This window comes from Phallusia mammillata, chromosome 8, assembly GCF_965637545.1.
Source record: "Phallusia mammillata chromosome 8, kaPhaMamm4.hap1.1, whole genome shotgun sequence".
In the NCBI taxonomy this organism is placed as follows: domain Eukaryota; kingdom Metazoa; phylum Chordata; class Ascidiacea; order Phlebobranchia; family Ascidiidae; genus Phallusia; species Phallusia mammillata.
The window spans coordinates 1,290,454-1,308,909 of record NC_137259.1 but is presented as its reverse complement, the minus strand read 5'-3'; the positions used below and the strand labels follow the sequence as shown (position 1 = coordinate 1,308,909).

Genomic DNA, 18,456 nt, shown 5'->3' with positions numbered 1-18,456 from the left:
TTTTCCAAAAATAAACCGACCCTTGCCATGTCTTAAAAAAAAACGAAGAAAATAAACTATATAATCGTATCCTACCTACTCATTAAATGCATTACAAAGATAACGTAAAATAAAATCGATGCATAATTTTGTGTTTGGAGCTATAAGAATTATATTGCAGCACGTAAATGTGAGACCTACGAACAAGAAAGCATGTTCTACAGATTTAATCAACTGGTACAAACTAAAGCCAAAAATTCTTCAAAAAATCACACAAAATAGAAATGACCGTTACTGCAGTAATTTTATTTTATTTCAACATAAATAGTGGTACTTTGAACATGGAATCAAATCTTATTCAATACAATCTGCTTGGGAAAGTTGCCTGATCAGTTTGCTCGAAAATTATTTACTGCTGAAAAACTTTTAGGGATTTTATCGTGCCCAGGAAGGAAAACATGACTGCAAGACACTATCTGGGCCGATAACGGACGAACACTTGTTATTTCTAGACGTGCTCTCATTTTCTTCAGAAAATATAGAGCCAAATGGTACACTCGTTTTCAACCGGCTTCTGTGGTGTATAGAATAGGCTGCACCTCTCGCGAGGCTTTCGTCGGTAGACAGGAAATAGGTGATACGGTTTGGTGCAAATGCACATAAATGCCATCCTCACATGTCAGTTATCGCATAAACCGTTGTAGCTACTTTAAGGTTTGCCACACTCTATCTAACAAAATAAGTTTCTTCGTTCGGCATCAGTCGTACCGTTTTACAAAAGTGATACCTTTTTTAGAAGTAGTTTTAAAAATACAGACAACAAACTCACAATGGCAAATGCAGGACAATAGGAAAAGGTTGTGTTATGCGGAAAGGTCACGCAGTATAGCAACGTTGCTAAGTTGACTGACCGGTTCGAAAACCACAAAAACACAAATTATAAATTATCCCTTGTTGTCGTGTGACCTGGGACAATTGAAAATATGATCACGTGAGCCAGCTGTGTAGAGAAAGTGTTGCCGTCTTTTGTTGTGTTGCTATTGTGAGCAGATTATCGTAAGCTGCGTAAGCTCAAAGATATTTTTGTCGCTATTTTAGCTTCTCTATCACGTCAGAGCTTTCCTGGGGTGGGCTCACATTTCTAGAAGCAAAACAAACTTCAAAAAACTCTGCTGAGTGTAGGTTGTAGGTATACTGGATGGAAGTGTAGGGTAGTGTGTGCAGCAAGTGCAGCAACGGACCAATGTTTTTAATCATGTTAATCTGCGCTTCGATCAAAAATGTACATAGCAATTCGACGAAACATTTTAGTACATGGATTGTGTTACAACAAGGAAGGAGTCTTAGGTTTCGCAAAGTCTATGAACATGTTAGCAACTATTAACATGCATTATTAAGTAGGTAAACCCAGAAACGTTTAAGAAGGCCAGAAATGAGGACACACTCATATACATATCATAGTAGCCTATCCGGGTCAGATGTTCTATCAATTCTATCAAGCCAGTATAGTATGTCTCATACCGACAGCATTCCTAATGGACCAAATTTATTTTAGTTCCTTTAACTATATGTACTAGGTAACTTATAAAAACCATGGGTTGTTTATTGTGTGGAAATTCTAGAGGTGGTGATAACAGTGACAGCACGGAGAAGGAAGAGTTGGGAGGGGCAGCTACCTGCATCATAGAGAATGAGTTTGCACAAAACACAACCTGCCACGGGATGGCGTTCTGGTGCTCTTCGCGCTACACGATCCAGAGGATATTCTGGATCTGTCTCGTTTTAGGTACGTGTGATAGAAACTATGATAAAACAGTAATTCTACAGTAGCATTATTAAACAATATAAAGAGTGTTACTTAATAACGACAAGTTCTCCCAAGAAGCGACAGTAAAACCAAACGAGACATTAGGGAAGAAATATTAAATGTAGCAAATTTGTTTCTTAATCGTATGTGGTCGAAATAATGTACTTGTGTTAGTTTCTCAATATATGCGTAGCAAAAGTGTACTTGTGCTTTACTGACTGTTCTTAACTTGGTAAAAAAGCTACACATTTTCCTTGTGAAAATGCTGCGTAATAAATTGGCCGTGGTTGGTTTTTATTGTTTTGATTTGTTATCAGGAATGACTGGTGCGATGACTCAGCAAGTAGCATCAAGAATTATCGCTTATTACGAATTTAAATCAAGCACTGACATCTCATCAGAGTTTGTTACGTCTATGCCCTTTCCAGCCGTTACCATTTGCAATTTCAACAGGTAAACTGTCATCCCCTGATGCTAGGATTTTAATACTAAATTGAAAAAGTTTTTAAACCTATGAAAGGTATTAGCTATCCAAAAACAGATAACTTGCTTAAAGTTTGAATAGGTCGTTGTGTGAAATCGGATTTAAATTCTGCTGATGTAGAGAGCTAAAAAACTGGTTTAAACTAAACGCCACCAACTTCGAGAGTGCGGTTGAACCCCAAAACTCCTGTCTCATTTAAAAAATGTTACAACGTTTACCCGCACATGTGTGCTGATGACAGCTTATGCTTAATGCAATTGAGCTGTTTTCAATTGCAAAATCAATAATTATTATCGAACTGAAAAGAGCTATATAATTTGAAAGGTACTTTGATCCCGGTAGTGATGCAGAGGAGACATCAATGCGAGCTTTGAATAGAGTCGCATCCCCAGCTTATCTGAGATTTGCAGAGTCACAAGGCATTGGACTTGATATAGCCGATCTGGCATTCTTTAACTCACTCAATACCAACATTAGCACTTACATGGCGGCGAAGGGATACCCACTACGAGATAGAATGGAACTTAGAAGTTGCAGGTAAGTTTGACGGAATAGAAAATTTACATAAACAGTAGTGTGGGTGAAGATAAAACAAATATAATGCGTTTCACAACCACTGTTTTCACTTTGGAAACCGTTTTTGATACTTTTTTCTAAATTACAAAAAAAATGATTTTTCAGTAAAAATGTACACAAGTTCGGAAAATTATGATATTTTACCGGTTTCGTTTTTAAATGCAATTTTGTAATCTGTTCCAGAAGCGCAAAAAACGCGGCGTAAATATATTTAGTAACTTTGTTTGTCATTTGTAAACTTTATTGCTTTGTGCAGGTTCGCAGGCAGGATGTGTCAAAGTACAGACTTTACACCTGTGGTGACCAACTCAGGGAAGTGTTACACGTTCAATAGTAATGTAAGCGAGGAGAAATTGCAATGGGTGGAAGGGTGGGGGGCAGGGTTGTCCATTACACTAGATGTTCTACATGACAAGTACACAGAGGAACCGTTTTCTGGTAATCAAGAAGCAGGAATTCGATTCCAGGTGCAGTGACAAAAAACATTTTGGTAGTAGTTCTTATTCCCGGCTTTAAAGCTTTATTACCCTAAAATACTGGAAGACAATTAAACAAAATGCAACTACACTAAATCTCGGTTAATTCAGATCCGTTTGGACCAAAAAATTTGTCCAGATTAGGCAAAGATCCGGATTAGCTGATGCCGATTAGTTGCCTTAACAAATTACAAATAATTTGTCGTCACGTGTTCTCCGAATTAGGCGAAGATCCGGATTACCCGAATCCGGCTTAACCGTGGTATAGTGTGATTCTTAGCTTATTTGTTAAATGTCTTATTTTCATAGTATCAAGCTTCAAAGTCGGAAAATAAAACATAAGTATGATAAACCAGTAGCCCTGTTTACAATTTAAAATGTGCCTGTAAAGCAGAAAGTTGTAAAACACATCCCAAAGTTTACATTGAAAATTCTACAGGCAGTTCATTAATAGTAAGGTTTTTTTTAGGTCCACGACAAACACATTCCACCAAACGTCGAAAAATACGGGATCGGTGTTCCAATAGGACGCAAAGGTTACGCCTTGATGTCTCGCAAAGACACACAAGTAATGTATCAACCATGGGGAAGATGCGATCCGGAAAACGAAAAGACTCTTTCCTACTTCAGCAACTACTCGCTCCACGCATGTGTACAAGGCAGGGTTGTGATTCAAATCGACAGTTTCAGTAATGGATCAAAACCATGAACAGCAAGGCTTAAAGAGACGATCACTGTTTGCCTTTTTCTACTGTATATAAGTGTAAAAACCAATAGACGATAAAATCTGTTGGTGTGCAAAGTAGAGTCTCAATTCAATATGTCGAAAAGCCCAAAATCTGCTTACGATCTTTCGGTATAGATTCACCTAAGAAGTGGGGTTCGAACCTACAAAGGCTGACTTGTACAAGCTCCATCAACCAAACTATTCACACTGTACCGAATCAGCCGGTCACCAAGCATCTACCAAACAAGGCGTAGGCTAGAAAAATCTAGCCTGCGGTGGGATTCGAACCCACGGCACGAGTCTTTCCGGGACTCGGCCTGGCGTACTGTAATTTATATGTGAGTGTGCCGTTATCGCTGGTCTGCATCGGCGCTTCAGGGCTAATACCTGTTTTGGATTTATGTTCATCTCAATCAAGCTATCCATTTATTAGGCAAATGTCAGCTATGGTTAGGAAAGGAGATGATGTTGAAAAATATTAATAAATAAAAATTGAAAATATATTGTACATTTTCTATTTTTCTTTAAATATATTCTTTAACTTGTCTTTCACGAAATCAAACCCTACGAAGTTCTATGTTACATATTCAAGTAGATATTATATGTTTCAGAATGTTACACGTTCGAGGTGGTTCAAAATTGTAGTTGCCGTACATTCGATCAATACTGGGTGACCGACGTGCCCGAATGTACACCGCAACAAATGGCAGAATGTACTTCACCTCTCCTCGCCAGACTCGAACAAGAGGTAGGATTGCTTTGTTTTTTTGTGTGTGATGCTGTTGCATTTCTGCTTAGAATAAGGTTACACCAGTGAAAGAAAATTACCGGCCTTTAATAATTTAACCATCAAAAGTAATGCAGCTCAGTCACCATCCTCACAAAATTATAGTGTGTTTTTAGTTTTTTTTTCAGAAAATAGAGAATTAAATTGTAATGTTGCAAATTGTTTTTGCTTGTTAAGTGACATTAAGATCTATAAAGAAGCAATAATATTCTGAGGGTTAGAAACAATTACACTATTTGTTGCAGTTGACTCCGGAAAGCTGCTTTTGTTCTGTGCCATGCAACTTTAAAACTTATCCAGTGACAATGTCGTACGCACATATACCCAACATAAATGCAGAGGCGTATTTCCAGGTAAGAGATAAACCAACAGCAAAAACTTAAACCAAAACCAAACACAGACAACAAAGTGTTCGATGTTTCGCAGTCAAATTTCAATGATACGGATTCGTACCTGGCAGAAAACATTCTAGCCTTGGATATTTCGTTTGAGCAACTTGCTTACATTAAGGAGACGCAAAGCAAGTTGATTGACGAAAGTTCGTTGCTCAGCGACTTGGGTGAGTAGAATTATTCAAACATTACCTCAATAACTCCTCCACCGAAAACGAAACAACATAAATTATACGGAAAAATGTAAAGCTAAACCGGAATTAACCAACTTAAAGTAAAGTAGAAAACTTATATACATCACACTATTCTCTTTGAAAAGCATTTTCAACGTGTTAAAGCGAAATAAACTTGCCTTTAAACATGTATGACTTCAAAATGTATTAAGTAAGTTTAATAAGTGTGCCACCATGCAAACGTTGTAGCTACAGTAAAGTGTAAACCCCTTTGCAAAAACCGAAGTTAAAACAACAAACCAAGCGAGCTCTTGTGTTGGTGAATGACTTCAGAATGTATTATGTCACTTTTCTAGGTCCCCATTTGAGTAAGTAAGCAGTTAAAATTCAGTTTTATTTGTGTTTTCCAGGAGGGCAACTAGGCTTATGGGTTGGAATGAGTCTTATTACTATATTCGAGTTTATCCAGTACATCGTGATGAGGCTGGGAGCTTGCGTGGTAATCGCAGGGAAGAAGATTAAGAAAAGAAGAATCGGATCCAGTAGAAGGATGACCAACACGAACGGTCACGTGGTAAACACTGGCGCTTTCGAGAGGTGATTCTCGACCAATCAGAAACGCGTGACGCTCTTATGACACAACAAACGAGGAGCAAAATTTAGTACATCGTGGCATGATGCTATTAGTGGTTCGGCGAAAAGAGACCGGGTATTTTATTTTTACTGTTTATTTTTATAATTCGTATTCCGTTGTTTACCTCTTAATATATTGTTCATGATGTGAAACTTGTTTTAACTAATTTTCCTATTTCAAACCTCATTTAGCGTTTTTCACTGTAGTAACGTTTCTTGCCAGTATTTGTTTCATAAATTATCCTATGTAAGGCGCGCCACCGGTACGGCTGTTATATTGTCTTGCATAACTGTTTTTTGCCAATGTAACAAATTTTTTTTATATAATAATATGTTATTGATTCGTAAATTCGATTCCACAGCCTTTAAACAGTCTGTGAAGGGTGTTTGTGAAACCAGGTACAATAAATAAGACATTTTCGTGTCGTGTCATGCGTAATCTGACGTAACTTCCCCACAGACGATTATTTAAGCGTGACCATTGTTTGTGCGGTTGGACCGAGAGGCCTAAGGCCAAGCAGAAAAAAACGCTATTGTGCACACGAGTCGCCGGTTGATTAAGCCTTCGATTTCACTGCTTTGGACAAATACGGGTTTGTGTTGTTGAGCCAGTACAGGCATGATTCAGTTAGTCTATTACCAAAAACTGGTTGCATAGTTGATGCATTATCTAGTTAATACAGAAAAAAAGCGTTCTAAGTTACGAAAAAAGTGAAAGATTTACTTTATGAAGAGTTTTCCGTGTGTACTGTGGTTGCGAGCATAAAGTTGTTTTCAGAACCCACGTTCAGTAATATTTACATCAGTTACTGCGCAATGGCAAAACAATAACGGCTAATAAAGTTACTGGAAGTGTTGCAAAGCTAAACCGTATACGGTAGTAAATAGCCTTCACGTGTTTTGTTTTGTTGTTGCCTACGTACGGCTGCAAAGTGCTTTTAATTAACGGTGAGTTTAACATCATCTATATCGCAGTGAATTTGTTTGTAGTGCAAAGCAGTAAGGTGTAGAATTTTACTTTGAAGTAAAATAAATAAATCATGAAATGCGACAATGACGAAAACAGCTGTGTTCCGGAGAAGGAGTTTGCCAATACAACAAGTTTACATGGGGTGGCGTTTTGGTGGAACTCAAAATCAACCTTACAACGTCTTTTCTGGATTGTCCTTGTGCTGGGTGAGCTATTAAGAAGAGTTTTAATTGTAGGAATAAAGGTTCAATGAAGCCTCATTAAAAACAGTTTTTTCCTGTAGAATTCTCGTGTAGTATAACAGACCTATTGCCTTGTGTTAGAAGAGGCAATTGAACAAGTAGAATAAGGTGATACAAACTAGTTCCTTAAATCAGGTACAGTGCAGTAACATATCACTTTCCTTTTCTCAAAGATACGATTCTAAGCAGCACGTGATGTGATGCGGTCTGCTGCACACGCACAAAAGGATTGTGACATCCCGTGACGGGTTTTGTTTATGTTCCCAGGCATGTTTTGTGGTCTGATTGAGCAAGTGTTCGAACGAATATCTGCCTACTACAAATTCGACACAATTACTGAAGTTTCACGACAGTTTCGACCACAACTTGAGTTTCCCGCTGTAACGATTTGCAACTTTAACAGGTCAGCAGGTTTAGCTACTCAGATTTTTTGATTTGTTTCCAATTTCTAATCGCCCTAAAGCCAAAACATTCGTAGGTTCAGTGAGAATTACACACTATTTGGGGTTATTCGGGTAACATCACGCTTGTTTGGAGAAATTCAATCGAAATTATTGTTTGCCATTGAGTATACACTATTTGCTTTTCGTTTTGTGAATTTTGACCGACCACTTTTACAAGTTAAACATGCATATTATTCAACATTCTTGTCATTTTAAGCATGAAAACATTGTATTTCTAATATTTCCTAAAAAATAAATTTGCCACTAGGCATAACACACTCACGCGATACTCGCAGCGTATAAGGTATTATAATGACGGCGCAGTACTACCTCTCACATGTTAAAATAAAACCAACAAAACTTAAACATAAAGTTTTTTTTTTAGGAAACTATTCGCTTGCAAAAGAGAAAACAATTCCTTAAACTTCTATATAATCAATATAATCAACACAGAATGCCTATATCGCTTCTGGGCGTTTCGTAAATGAGATTAACTGTACAAGTTTAAGTCACAGTTTGCTTTTGTGGGTGAAACGGCTTCTTTTTTGTCGATGTTGATCACGTTCTAACCGCGTACCCCTGGGTTATGTTTTCAATAAGTTAACCACATCAGTGCCAGTATTTTCTGAAAGATTCGTTCAGAGCCCGAACCCAAGATACAAGCCCAACTTTAACACGATTTTGTTTCCAAAACAAAACCCAGATCCGGAAGTTGGTGAAATTGTGGCACAAATGATGCCTAGTGTAAAGTTAGGCCCGAATCAAACCCGGTTTGTTTAAAATTAAGCTCGAACCCAGCAATTCAATCCGACTTACAATTCTCTGGGTTTGTCATGTGGCGAAAATAATTGAACACGAATATCATTCCAGACTTTTCTACCAGGAATCACGTGAAGAACTGGCTGCGATGAGACTTTTAAACAGAGTGACGTATCCGGGTTTGTTAGGAAATATTTCAGCGATCAACCTTACAGCACTACAATATTACGAAACGCAACCAAACTTTAGTATCCGGGATTATTACACCAGAAAAGGTTTTCCTTTCTCACAATACGAACTTATCAACTGCAGGTGGGTCAACCCTTGTCAGTAAAAGTTGTTGTAGGATGTAAACGTTTCCCTTTCATGTGATTTTAAAGTGCCAGCCGTCCTGATACCTTTGTTATCGAGCTTTCAAATTTACATCGTGGATAAAGTAGAGTAAGAAATTTTGAAACCAAATAACGGATTTGCAATTTGAGACTCTCACAATTCATTAAGTTCTTCGCGCAAATTCCAAAGTATTATCTACATTTTAAACCCTTATCCTATTCAAAACCGGCAGACCTTTAGGTGTACAGAAGTTTTACTGAGATATACGTACAGATTCGGATCACATTATTGCACTTCAGCCGACTTTAAACCGGTTCTCACGGAGCTGGGATTATGCTACACGTTCAACGGAGATCCTGAAAATATTCGAAACCAAACATCAGCTGGAACATATGCCGGGTTATCCATTACTCTTAATGCTTCCCACTGGCGCTACACCGAAGATCCGATATACGGATACCAGGAAGCTGGGATCCGGTTCCAGGTAAAAAAATAAACCAATTTAAGCTAATACAGAGTAAGATTCTATTTGGATCCGGTTCCAGGTAAAAGAATAAACCAATTTAAGCAAATACAGTGGTGGATTCTGTTCGAAATCGGTTCCAGAATTTGGATTTCCCTGCGTAGGAGTTTTTGAAAGTGATAGTGAAATAATGTTGGGTGCTAGTTTCCACCATAAAAAATATTTAATCTCGAGCTAGATCTTACGTCAGAGGTTTTGAATTTTCCAACTTCTTTGACATGTAGGCTACATGGAAATTCTGAAAGCCTGCTGGTCCCGTGTTGGGCTCCACGTTTTACATTGTCGAAGATTAAACTATACTTGAAATTTCTTTCCAGGTTCACAGCCCACACGAGTTTCCTGATGTAGACGGACTTGGTTTTGCTGTTGGGGTCGGTTCCAGAGCTTACGCCCTAATGTCCCGTAAAGATGTGCACAACATTAAATTTCCGTGGGGCGATTGTTACACATGGTTGGAATCATCGCTGAAGACGCAAGCGGAATACTCGTACGACACTTGTCTTGCAGGTGAGGTCAAAATTGAGACTGTGCTGTTTCTGGGTAGGACTCGCCAAAAGTTAAGCATATTTTATTAGTTTTTAATCATATTATTGCTTAGTGCAGACACAAACTTTAAAACAAGCTCGATTAAAAACACTGAAAAGTGACTGAAACGTAACATGATTACAACAGCAGTTGTTTTCTAAGTCATGAATTCTCTTTATACTGGCAATTTGTTTGAGATAAAATTATTGTTTATGTTGAGTTGAATTGGTTTCGCAGGGTAAAACAAATAGGTAGTAGCACAGTTATGTGGCAGAGACTCACATTAGAGGGTGAGTATTGAGTTTTTTTTCTTATATTAAAATTCAGTACAGTGGATCATCAATAATATTATCACTAATTAGTAACTGTTTTCACAATTAGAATGCTTCGCACAAAAAATTATCGACAGCTGTGGATGTAAACATTTCAATCTTCCTGATTTCACATCCCACCCGGAATGCAGCATCCAACAGATGATCCACTGTAGCACTCCTACTTTACTAAGAATCGCAGAGCAGGTTTGAAGTGTATTCGTGTTCATAAAAGTTTAGATCCATAGACCATAGTGCAGATAAAGTATAAAGTAAAACCAGCGGTTTACATTCCTTTTCGACAGACTTGTGAACAAATTATTTAAAATTTGGTTGACTGTCTACCTATTTACAATTCGGGTGTTGTATTATAGCACCGAGGCCGGGTAAAAGGGCCAATAACAAAGCAGAAAGTTCAATAAACCATAATCAACAGAATTGCTTTTCAACGAGGTAAAACTTACTGGGACATGTTTATGGGGTAAAATATTCACAGAATGTGTTTGGAAATGAGAATTTATTGTACATGGCCTAACGTTGTATTTCTATACGCCAAGTGGTAAACGACATAACTTGTTGGAAAATCCCTGACTAAAGTACCCTTTGTGTTTAGCTTTGCGTTTTAGGATGATATTTCTTCATCGGTAAAAAAAACTGTAGGCGTATCGAGTCTTAGAAGTTTAGTGGTATGCATAGTAGTTTATGCGTTTGGTTTAATCTGTATTTGTTGGTTTCAGCCCGATTCGTGTCCCTGCCCCATCCCGTGTCAATTTACCGAATTCCAAATCCAACTCTCCTACGCTTCTCTGCCCAATATTCGAATGCAGCAAGAACTTGAGGTAAGAATTCTGGTCGTAATTTGCTTATTTCTCCAGGTTTAAACGCAACTTTTTGACATGGCTTCACTGATAATTACAATAATTTTTTTCAAACGGTCGAAATATTACATAACTACGTTTTATCTAATTCAATACAAATTCGTTCCTAGTTTATTGGATAAACATTATTATTAGCTCTAAACTGTTTATGAGTTTCGTGGCTACACTTGCTTTACATATTTTGTATTAATATTTTATGTGGCGTTTGTAAATGCTTGTAACTGATGTAGCCTCATATTACTAATGATGGAATGAGCATTTGCCGAAACATTTAAATAATAAAGCATGTCGCATTTTACGTCTATTTGGGCCGTTATAATCGTCAGTAAATGTGACAAACTATCAGAGCAAATTGTTGAAAAGTTATAAACACACTTTAGAACGATGAAGTCACACAAGTTGGGAGTGGTATAAATTTGACCTCAAATTTTTATCAGAGCCCGAGTTTTCCTGGATATATTCGCGAGAACTACGTGGCACTAGATGTCGCCTTCGGTCAAATGAGCATCATAAAAGAAGTACAGAGCAAAAAGATTGAAGAATCGGCCCTGCTCAGTGACATTGGTACGTATAACTGTTTTAAACAGCCATGCAGTTAAAAATGTGAAAAGGCACAACGTTTCTAGCTCAGTTACACCTATATTATAAGGAATTTGATGACGATAATAACGGCATAAATAGAAGTAAAAAGCGACATTAAACCATCAAACAAATCCGTGTATCGTGGTTCAAAATACATTCGGATTTTTTAACAAGCCTAATTCGCTTCAATGCTGCTTCAAATCGTGGTGTGACGGAACAAGTGATTAACACAAGCGGCCAAAAATACTGTAGGCCTAATCGCCCACTCATTTGCATTGTAATGATCACGTGAGTTGCTCAACCGCAAAACTGCGTGGGACAAAAATGCATCGTTACAGTTAGGAGAAAAGAAAAAAAATTCCAAGCTTAAAGTTTTTCCTTATGTAGCAATTGAACATAATGATATAAAAAGTGCGTTAAAAAGGACGAAATCTAAAATATATGAAATATAATCTTAAAACATAGTAGTATGGGTGATGATTTGTTTGCTCTGCGCTTTTATCTCAGTATTGCCCATACATAAGCAGTTGAATATGTGCTTATAACAAAATAATCTTGTTTCATGGTAATGGCGAACTGGGCATACCAGTAAAGGGTAAACCATAGGCAAATAAGTGAAGTGCATGATGTTTTTAAAGACTTTATTACCGTGTAGAGTAGAGCATGAACTTGTGTACTTGTGGTCCTAAATGCCAGACGAAATGCAATGTAGCTTAAATTGCTATATTATTTGCAGGTGGGCAGCTCGGTCTATGGGTTGGAATGAGTCTCATCACAATAGTTGAGTTTTTACAATATCTCGCCATCAGGGGGTGGAAATCATGTTGGACGAATAAGAAAAAAGAAACAAAAGAAAATACGGAAGACAATTACGTAGAAACAAACGGGCTGTGACTCAACATATCTATGCTAAGTTGCATAACCTGCGCAAGGTGTAACGAGAGAATGCTGGGCGTACTCAAAGAGGTTATGAGGACTTTACAACCCGATGCAGAACCAACGTACATGCACTTTTACTTACACGTAATATGAAATCTAATGTGCAAATGATACAGCTGACATGACAACAATAGAAAAAATAAAAGTACAGGATGAGTAGTAGCAACGTTTCAAATACTTTTTGTGTCCTTGGTAATGGCATGTCTTGTTATTTACTGCCACAAATTTGTGGACAACATTACAAATAATCGGTGGTCCCAACAACACTGTAACACAATTAGCTTGTTCAAAAAAGCGCAAAGCAGAATTGGCTAAACACTGACTAAAGATATGTTTGTTTCATCCGCAGTAACTAGGTAATTACAACGTAGCACTTTTTTGATACTTTTATTTGTTTTTGTTTTTTGTTTTTTTGAACTATGTGTAGCAAATACAAAACTTATGCAACTCGATGGTGTGTGATTTGTTGACAGGGCGGGTTCAGTTAAATTGTCTTCATAACTCATGGGGTACTGATGCCATATGCCTTGTTTAACGTTAAATACCTTCTTGTATTTTTCGATAATTTAAAACTTTGGTAAGCAGCACTTGATACCAGGGTTTTGTTCGGGACAACCATTCAAATACACGATCTATTAATAAGCAGCAATAGATTTGCATTGTTGCGTAGCGTCAAGCTTCCGGCCTTAACTTCCGTTGTAGATGCGCTTGTTCAGGATATACCATTTTAAGGTCATCTAGCATCTAGAAACTAAAGTTAGGAACTGTTTCCTGACGTTTGGCAGCACTGGCGTACTTTAGGCACCTTATCAATTTTCTGGGCTCGAGTTTATAAAGTGAATGGTAATCTTAAATGCATATGGAGGAAGAAGGAAAGTCAAATCGTTGTAGCGAAGAAGAGGAGTTTGCAACCAGCACAACATGTCATGGCATGTCTTTCTGGTGGACGAGCAGGAATACAGTTCAACGCGTATTTTGGATACTGCTTGTAATAGGTCGGATACACTTAAGTCTTAAGTCTCAGACAAGGTCACAACTTCGTCGGTTAATGGTCTAAAAAGAAGTAAATTTACCTTAAAAACACATCCAAGAAAATAACTTAAAATAATATTTTCACATTCAAAACTGATGGTTAAATTGATAAATGATCCCAAATAACTAAACATTTGTTGGACATAACGCTGTTTTTTGGTCACAAAACGGTGGTCTGATATATAAGTTATAATTTCGTGGCAGTACAGAATGTATAACTGTTTACAAGGTATGTTCTGTGGAATGGTACAACAAGTAACAACACGGATTCTTATATACTACCAATACCAAACCAGCACCGAAGTTTCAAGGGAATTTAGAAGTTCAATCGAATTTCCAGCTGTCACTATTTGCAACTTTAACCGGTAAAAATTCAAATTAGAGAACATTCAATTTACACTCAACTTAAATACGGCAATGATCGCCAATAGGTTTTTCCTTCTATGTAAAGTTTAATACCAATAAAGGTCCGGTGTTACTCACTATTATAAGACAACCATTTGCTACATCAGTGCAAAAAAATATTATAGCGGGCAAATGTAGCATCAATAACTATATTTACTACTAGTGCAATGGTATATGTGATTATAACGAAACAAACGTAAGATAAGAGTGGGTATTGTAAGGTTTAAGGTAACCTTACGCACCAATGGAACCAAAGAAGCACTACTGTTCTAACTCCACAATGCAAATGTGAACGTCGTTGGACCTTTACGTTTTCTAGCTCAATAGCAGTGGTTTAAATCTTCAATAGGCTTGTGGTAAAGGGTAGATTAAGTTTAAACAATGCCCTTTTTCGTTAGGGACACTGCCAGCTAAAACATGATAACAAACAATTTGCAAGTCTTATGTTATGGACGACACGCCTTAAACATGAAATAAATGTAAATAAGGTTGTGTTGCGATGCACACTCACATTAAACCGCTAAAAACTTTTGAGAATCACCAGCAGTAAATATCAAATGAAGCTTGTTCTTAGGCTCTTCTTTCCGGAGTCGCAGCAGGAGCTATTAGCGATGCAGGCCTTAAACAAAGTAACATCTCCGGCATCGGTGGAATTTGCATTTAGCATCAACGCTTCAGTGAACAGTCTCAGTTCCTTGACGTACTACAACAACGTCACTAATTTCACAACGAGTGAGTACTACGCAAGGAAGGGGTTCCCTCTAGTGGATGGACAGCAATTGTTTTATTGCAGGTAATGTGAAACTAGTAATTGCTTACGAAACACTTTGTGGTACGCTACTTCATTTAATTTTTTTCTTGCGACCAAGTGTGGTCTCGTGTGTACTGCTTGGTCCACCGGTTTAATATCCGCTTAATACAGTTTCAAGAACCTGATCCCGAGAAATAGCTATACTACCAGTTTTTTTTCAAATATTCAGATATACAACAGGTTTTATTGGTGCAAGTATGTTCTATTACAAATCTTGGTGAGCATTTCATTAACAACGAAAATACGAAGAAGGCATTTTGCTGTAAATGTTGGTTTACCTAGATCTGTCATACGTTTTGGAGTAACAAATTTTATGATCTTTCTGTATGTAATATAAACAGTGTGTAGTCTATTCTTAAGCGACTCAGTACGAGAGATGGAGACAACAGTCACGTATAATAACAGACTAAAAACTTTGACAAACCTAAAGTCATCTACAAGTATAATATTGTTATTTCTACAGATTTGGAGCTCGTTCTTGCACGGCTTCCGAGTTCAAACCCGTTGTTACAGACATGGGTAAGTGTTATACATTTAACGCTGATAGCAAGACACAACTGTGGCAAACAGCTGGTGGATCATACAACGGTCTATCCTTCATACTCAACTCAATGCACTGGAACTATACAGAGGAAGCAATATATGGAAAAGCGGAAGCTGGGATCAGGTTTCAAGTATGAACATTTTGCTTGGGTGTTTTAAATCACTTTTGCTGAAGATGTACTAGTTGTGGTTTGGGCATGTTAGAGAAAAGCAACATTAAAAACTAGAACATTCAACAAGCCACACATATCTGTGCCAAAATTAGAAAGCGCTACAATGGGGACATTACATGTAAATGTAGTTAAATGCGTTGCAGCTGCGCTGTTATAACAATGCGTGCGAAGCGAATCACCAGTAAAGACGTGCGCCAAAGCTTCTGTAATAGGGAGGCCATGTTAGTAGGGTAAACAAATGTTGCTGCAAATTTTGAAGTTGAAATCTGCACAATTTTGTCTTGAATCCGTTTTGTCGTTTCATGTCTAAGTCATGGGCATTTGGACAAAACTGATTGTTGTCCAACACGAGTTCTGAACAAACCAACACATTTTTGTACTGAACAGGTCCATAGCAAGCACGTGGCTCCCGATGTAGAGAAGTTTGGATACGCAATCCCCGTGGGAAGAAAAGCGTATGCGGTGGTGGGTCGTAAAGATGTGAGCAACATGTACAAGCCGTGGGGAGTTTGTGACCCAGGAAAGGAAAAGACTTTGAAATTTTTCGCAAATTACTCGCTTGAGTCATGCATGAGGGGTACGTACTGCTGTTTACTTTAGAAAAGCTCTGTTTAGAAAATCAAAACTATCATTTCAAATGTGAAAATGTGCTTTGAGCTCAATGACAAATTATAACCTTGAGGAACTATCGATTATATTTGTAGTTTTATCCACAAAAAAGATTAAAAGATTTTTTTTCAGAATGTTACACAACAGTTCTGATAGAAAGATGTGGTTGTTACCAATTTGATCAGACCTGGGCAAAATCGTACGCACCCGAATGCACCATCGAACAGATGATCAACTGCAGCAGTCCATTGCTGGCTACATTGATACGACAGGTTAACTTTGAGCACCAAATTAAATAAAAAACATCAGAATTATAAAAAGCATACAAGAAATTAGAGAGATTTATCAACTTAAAGACGATTTTTGTTTAATTGAGATCTAAGCATTTAGCCTTGTACTGAAGGCGATGAAGTGTTGATTTAAGTTTATGAAAAGCATTAAGTCAAACCCTAAGATTTTAAGTTTTTAATTTTACCCTTAATTTGTATTTTGCCATAACAGCTTTATCTATATCTATATCTGTAAGCAAGCAGCATGTTAGAAACAGTCTAAAAGAAACCTTTGCTTTGTAGCTCACCCCTCAAAGTTGTTCATGTACAACACCTTGCAGTTTCACGCAACACACAGTAAGGATTTCATACGCATATCTCCCCAACATTCCAACGCGGAAAGCTTTTGAGGTACTAGCAACTCAACACTGTAAGGTTTATTTAAGCAACAATGTGTTTCTATTTCAGGCGGTTTCGTCGGTCTCCGGACAATATGTGAAGGAAAATTTACTCGCACTAGATGTCGCCTATGAGCAAATGAGCATCGTCAAAGAATTCCAGTCGAAGAAAATTGAAGAGTCGGCGTTGCTAAGCGACATTGGTAAGATAATCAACACAGAATGAAATTAGACAAACCCATATTCCTAAACTTTTACCCTAGAAACCTAACTAAAATTGTAGCAAAGACATTTGTCTCTGTTATAATCATTTTGAAGATTACATTGGCGCTAAGGATAAACGATTGCAACGATCAACACACAATCCAAGTTATTTATGCTTTGTTCCTCTGAACTTTTCCTCTGAAACTTAGCTGCCAGAGAACCTTACATGTAGCGAATAATTTGTGTAAACGAAAACATTTGTCAACAATATCTGTTGTCTTCTTCGAGTGGGCATTAAGGAGAAAGGGGCTTTCAAGATCTCAAAAACTTTATACTTTAGGTGGACAACTTGGTCTGTGGATCGGTATGAGTCTAATCACGGTAATAGAAGTCCTGCAATATCTAATGATCCGGGTTAAAACCTTTCTGTCATCCGTCTTCGCTCGCTGGAAACCACTCAACAGCCCGAAATATTAATGTTAAGAAGGTAGCACCGACAAGCAGGAGAGACACCAAAAGAATATCTTCTGTTGATCAAAGATACTCTATATAGAGGAGGGGTCGCAAATACCCATGTTATGTGAACCCAATTTGTTTCCTTTATGCGTTCATGTGATAACACTTGTCGAAAAGTTTCAGGAATAAAATAGACACTGACTAGAAGAGTAGTCTCAACTGCCTTGTACATAGAAAATACAATTTTCTGTGTGTGTTCTAGGTAATCCAAATTTAAGAAGTTAGAAATGTTAAATTCGGGTGCATTTTTTTCAAAAACTGTTGATACCAACAACAAACACTGTGGTCGAATTGACAACACAACAAGTTTAAACACGTCACTCATGACGTAGCAACCGTCACCGCAGCATGAAGAACTTTTCAATCGATTTGCGACAACAATTCAACTCGCAAACCTCATTTACAACTCCACATCAACTTGTTTACCACTGTCAATAGCTGACCACAAAGCGCCATTACGCAAAATAACACTTCCTATAGGAGAGCACACTTTAAATATGAAGCCCCATTATTAAATACAAGCCGTAACCGTAGTATAATACCAAGCCGATGACACTTGTCAAATTATGTGGTGATATCGCCATAACGTTTTTGACGCTTGGTTAATGACTGGAAAATACGTTTGGAAAACCCCATAAGATAATGTTTAACTTACAGGAGGCCGTTATTTGGCGCTAAGTTTACAACCCGTATGGCTTGTTCGTTGGGAAAAGGCAGTGTTGTGGATGTTTACAGTGTCGAAATTTTTACGATGCCGAAAATAGTAGTAGGAGTGAAGATGTAGGATGTTGTGGTTTTGTTTTCTAGCGACTGTTCTGCAGCTCTAGTTGCTAACACCAGTTTTATACCAAATTCGGAGTATAAAAGAACATTCCGGACCAAAGTGGTTAAAATTTTGCCGCTGTAGATTTGTGGAACAAACTTGGTGTGTTATTTTTGCGCTTTCAATGGTTACTT

General features: G+C 37.6%; 3 protein-coding genes across 3 annotated transcripts; all 3 read left to right on the top strand.

Moving 5' to 3' along the window:
* Positions 1-1,435: 1,435 nt before the first annotated feature.
* On the top strand, positions 1,436-6,250 carry LOC145205443 (acid-sensing ion channel 1-like). The gene is made up of 9 exons (XM_080078169.1): positions 1,436-1,765; positions 2,104-2,239; positions 2,595-2,807; positions 3,103-3,313; positions 3,792-3,981; positions 4,661-4,797; positions 5,082-5,189; positions 5,263-5,395; positions 5,812-6,250. The coding sequence occupies exons 1-9, from the start codon at positions 1,573-1,575 to the stop codon at positions 6,000-6,002; spliced, it is 1,512 nt and encodes a 503-aa protein (XP_079934295.1). The 5' UTR covers positions 1,436-1,572; the 3' UTR covers positions 6,003-6,250.
* A 772-nt stretch (positions 6,251-7,022) lies between these two features.
* LOC145205442 (bile acid-sensitive ion channel-like) lies at positions 7,023-12,961 on the top strand. Its single transcript, XM_080078168.1, has 9 exons — positions 7,023-7,210; positions 7,514-7,649; positions 8,560-8,760; positions 9,055-9,265; positions 9,622-9,811; positions 10,211-10,347; positions 10,878-10,979; positions 11,456-11,582; positions 12,337-12,961. The coding sequence occupies exons 1-9, from the start codon at positions 7,075-7,077 to the stop codon at positions 12,492-12,494; spliced, it is 1,398 nt and encodes a 465-aa protein (XP_079934294.1). The 5' UTR covers positions 7,023-7,074; the 3' UTR covers positions 12,495-12,961.
* Positions 12,962-13,814: 853 nt separating this feature from the next.
* LOC145204580 (acid-sensing ion channel 2-like) lies at positions 13,815-17,463 on the top strand. The gene is made up of 8 exons (XM_080077173.1): positions 13,815-13,936; positions 14,551-14,769; positions 15,251-15,461; positions 15,891-16,080; positions 16,245-16,384; positions 16,685-16,792; positions 16,850-16,982; positions 17,324-17,463. Exons 1-8 carry the CDS (start codon positions 13,815-13,817, stop codon positions 17,458-17,460), a joined length of 1,260 nt encoding a protein of 419 aa, XP_079933299.1. The 3' UTR covers positions 17,461-17,463.
* Positions 17,464-18,456: the final 993 nt, after the last annotated feature.